Below are 4,284 nucleotides of genomic sequence, written 5' to 3' on the forward strand. Positions count from 1 at the left end.
TGCTGCAACAGATAGAAAAGTGCCAACAGATTTATGTCTTGCTCTTTTGCTACTGCCCCTTTTTTTTGTTCTTTCACAAGGTCCACCTCCCTTAGACACCGAAATCTATATATCCGGCTCCATTAACAAGCTGGTACTCTTTGCTTGATTGCTCTGAACCACAGTTTAAGGAACTACTCATAACATAAACCCAGACTGCTATTTGAAGCGAAAATACTAAGAAATACGTAGTGCTCTGTTATCTGAAAGATGCTACAAGATGACTAATAAGTCCCACACAAACTAATTTACATTATGTAATCATCAAAATAGCTCGAATAATGCTGAGAAATCACACACTAAAGCTGCTATTTTTTATGTGTATCAGACACGATAATCCTAGGGGATGATGCTACCAGTTTCGTCATCGATCGCTGATTTAGATTCAGATTTGAGAAAGCCAATAGTGGAACACTCCATTTGCCGCAATTTCAGCAGCAAGAAGAGCAAAATCCCGCAGCCGAAGCCCAGAGCAGCGCTAGACCCGGTCAAAGAAATCGCTGCACAGAGCAACATCACGAAGGACTCTTCCTTTGTGTTCATATCCCTGCAAGCCATAGCCAACTCAATCCCAGCAAAAAGCAAAAGCACCCCAAGAATCCCAATCGGATATTGACCCAAAATCCTCGCAAACGAATTCCCAAACACCAATCCAAGAACCAACTTCCCTATTCCCAAAAAAATCACTGACATACCGCCCCTGCCCCCAAATCTGTACTGCCCGGCAAGGCCGCCGGCGCCATGGCACACCGGCATTGCCCCAAACCAGCATCCGACGAAGTTCATAATCCCGACGCTGACAGAAACCTTCATCGCCGAGGCCTCGCGGTTGGGGAATAAGTCACCGGACAACTTGCACACTGCGATCACGGAATTCAGTATAGACAATGGGATCTGTGGAATCGCTGCGCGAAGAAATCCGATCTTCCAATCCTCCCACGAAATTTTTACAAAACTTAATTTAGATGGACCAAACTCAAGACCCTTGAAAGCCGACGGGTCGCGAAGAATGCACAGAACTAACCCGATCAGGAACACGATGAGCGCTGAAGGAATAGCAGAGAGAAGCTGTAATCTCCTGGACACGCGATGACGCCGAGAGGACTCGCGTTCGGAATCGTGATGTTGGTGAAGTTTGTCGCCGGCGCCGGTGGTTAGAACGAGGAACAGGAGAGCGAGGAGAGCGACAAGGAGACCGTCGAGGCCGAGCCAGGGGCGAGGGGCTCCGGACTTGGAAGTGGCCAAGTCTTGGTCGTAGCGGATGTATTTGATGGCGGAGAAGGCGAAGGAAAGGCCCTGAGAGAGCTGGACGCCGCGGACGACGGGGAGGGGGAGAAAGCGGTAGAGGAAGGACATGAGGCCGGTGGCGCCGAGGAAGAGGAGGACGGCGGCGGTGGAGAGGCCTGCGGCGGCGATTTGGGGGACGGAGAGGTGGGGGGACTCGGAGACGGCGACTGCGGCGATGGACTTCATGGGCTGGACGGGCATGGGGATGTCGAAGAGGAGGCCGGTGGCGACGTTGTAGAGGGCGGTGAAGACGAGGGTGGTGCCGAGGTCAAGGTGGGAGACGAGGGTGAGGGTGAGCACGATGGGGATGAAGGTGCCAAGGTCCCCCACGGCGCCGGAGAGCTCCGAAGAGAGGGTGGTCTTCAGGCGGAGGCGGTGGTGCCATGGGGTTGGGAGGAGAGGGGTGGTGATGGTGGTGGTTTCGTCCATTGTGGTGAGTTCTTCAGTTCTTGTGAGAGTGAGAGGGATGGTTTTAACGTGGGATTGGGGGAAGGGGATAGGTGCATTTGTTGTCAAATACAGGGTATTTTTCAATTTTTTTTTTTAATTAATTTTTTTCTTTTGATATATATATATATATATATATATATATATATATGCACAAAGAGAGGATGATTTTGAATTAGTAATTTCTCCTTCATAAAACATAGTTCTAGTCGATTAAACTATTTCTTAAAAACTTGTAATTTTACATATGAAAATAAAGTATAAATAAAATTGCATGTTGATCTTCCAATTTGTAGTTTGGTCATTACGTTTAGAATGAGGTCCTCAACTTTAAGAGAGGGATCAGGGTTTATGTCGGGATTTATTGCAATCATAAGTGTCATACATAACTGAAGTACAATTTTTGACCATATATATATAAGCTCTCGAGTACCCCCCTTCTCTAAGCCGATTTTTAAATATGAGTTCTATTCAAAGCTTGTATTATTTGGTATCAAAGCCAAGTACCATATCTCGGGTTCTAGTAATGGAGGGGACATCTTATGAAATAGAGTGGGCCGCCGTAGACATCAAATTCAGAAGAGTGGTGATATGTTACGACTTTAAATATCTCACATGATTTAAGTATAATCTTAAACATATTTATATAAGCTCTTGGACAGCTTATCCTTGCAAGTTGGTTTTCAATTCTCTTTCGTCACTAAAGATTTTACTATAACTCAACAGCTAATTAATTAAGTAGAGAAGTCAAATTGACATGATTATAAGGTGATTTCCTTTTTTCTTTAGGAGGGATTCTCCACCTTGGGGTTCCAAAAATTTCAGCCATAAGTTCCTTCTTCACTCCAATAATCAAATATAAATCCCATGTACAAAAGTTCCTAGGACAAGAAAAAGGGGGAAAAAGCGGGACCTAAGGCCCTTTCTTTTGTCACACATCAACTAGACCACGTACTCAATTTAATTATTGGTTAGCATTAAACAAAAGAGTAAGTCCGTACGATTCCGTTATAATAATAATAATTATTATTATTATTTTGACATGTCCGTACAAGAAAGAATATGAAGATTTAAACTAGTGACCTCCGCTTCATTAGACGTGGTTCTAACCGATTGAGCACCTCTTGGGAACGTACGCTAATTAATATAATGAAAATGCATATCTTAATGATGCATTTGAATGATTTCATTTGAGAATTTGGATGGATTATGGATAACAATGAGGCAACATTTGGGTTGGAACATGCACATGGGTGGTCCTCCCATCCCCTTCAATGACGTGAATCCTGCCCAATTTGCCAATATCATTAAAGTGAGATCTACACTGATTGTTTTGTCAGCATCCAATTTAAGACTTTGGCTCAATTCAATCGTTTGCACAATTGCTGTCAAATTAAGCTGATGTATTAACGACAGAATAACAATGAGAAACAGTTCTTCTTTTCTTTTCTTTTTTATTTTTTATTTTTTATTTTTTATTTTTTTTTTAGGGGTAACTTTACTCAAAACCTTTGAATTTTCACTTGATTTGACAAAACCCCCTCAATTTAGTTCCTTGAACTTTTAATTGCTCTCAATTTGAATCCCTCCGCCAAATTTAGCCGTTAGAAATACTAAAAAAGACAAAAATATCTCTGATTTTTATTTTTTTTTTTTTAATAAAAAAACGTTTTGGAATTAAGGGTAAAGTTAAAATTTTATAAAAAAAAAAATCAAGGGTATAAATGTCATTTAACGTTTAAAATCTGACGGAAGGGTTCAAATTAATTGCAATTAAAAATTTATAGGACTAAATTGAGAGATTTTGAAGTTTGAAGGAGTTTGTCAAATTGGGTGAAAATTCAGGAGTCCTTAGTGAAATTACCCATTTTTTATTTATTTATTTATTTATTTTCATTTTAAGCCTCTCCTCACCCATATACCATCCAGTATGAAGTATCCAACCCAAGTTAAAAGAAGATTTGGTTTCAAATTCATGTTATGATGGTAAAAAAAATGTTATCAACCCAATTAAGTGATGCATCTTTTAGTAAATAGAAACACAAATTGAAGAGTTTGTTAAGTAGAAACAGATCAAATTCTTCAGCTGACTTTAGAAGAACTCTGCCCGCAGGCTTCCGTGCTAGTTTGGTAACTCTTTTTTATGATGTTTTTCACTTATGGTTGTAATACGACATTGTTAAGAATATTACTTGTTATTTACTTCTTTAGGTATTATTAGTCTACTAGGTTTACCTTTTCTTATTCTACTAGGTTTACCTTTCCTTATTCTACTAGGTTACCTTTCCTTAATCTATTAGGTTACTTGCCTCTCTATAAATAGAGGCCTCTGTATTCATTATTATTATCAGAGTCAATACAATGTAGTCCATTGTGTGCTTTCGCTTTCTCTCTCTTCTCTCTCTTTCTTCCGCTTCTAATATATTATCCAATATATTTAACATGGTATCAGAGCCACCTTTCTGTGGCCTCCAATAAACGTCTTTGACGTTTTCCGGCGCCGCCAGTGTT

General features: G+C 40.5%; 1 protein-coding gene across 1 annotated transcript; it reads right to left on the reverse strand.

Moving 5' to 3' along the window:
- Positions 1 to 267: 267 nt before the first annotated feature.
- MOT2 (sulfate transmembrane transporter) lies at positions 268 to 1,794 on the reverse strand. Its single transcript, XM_088517084.1, has one exon. It carries the CDS (start codon positions 1,753 to 1,755, stop codon positions 379 to 381), a length of 1,377 nt encoding a protein of 458 aa, XP_088373210.1. The 5' UTR covers positions 1,756 to 1,794; the 3' UTR covers positions 268 to 378.
- Positions 1,795 to 4,284: the final 2,490 nt, after the last annotated feature.

This window comes from Corylus avellana, chromosome 6, assembly GCF_965113065.1.
Source record: "Corylus avellana chromosome 6, dhCorAvel1.hap1.2, whole genome shotgun sequence".
NCBI lineage: Eukaryota > Viridiplantae > Streptophyta > Magnoliopsida > Fagales > Betulaceae > Corylus > Corylus avellana.

Excerpts from the sequence above, each read along its gene's own strand:
- MOT2 (XM_088517084.1), bottom strand. The coding sequence starts at position 1,755 with ATGGACGAAACCACCACCATCACCACCCCTCTCCTCCCAACCCCATGG.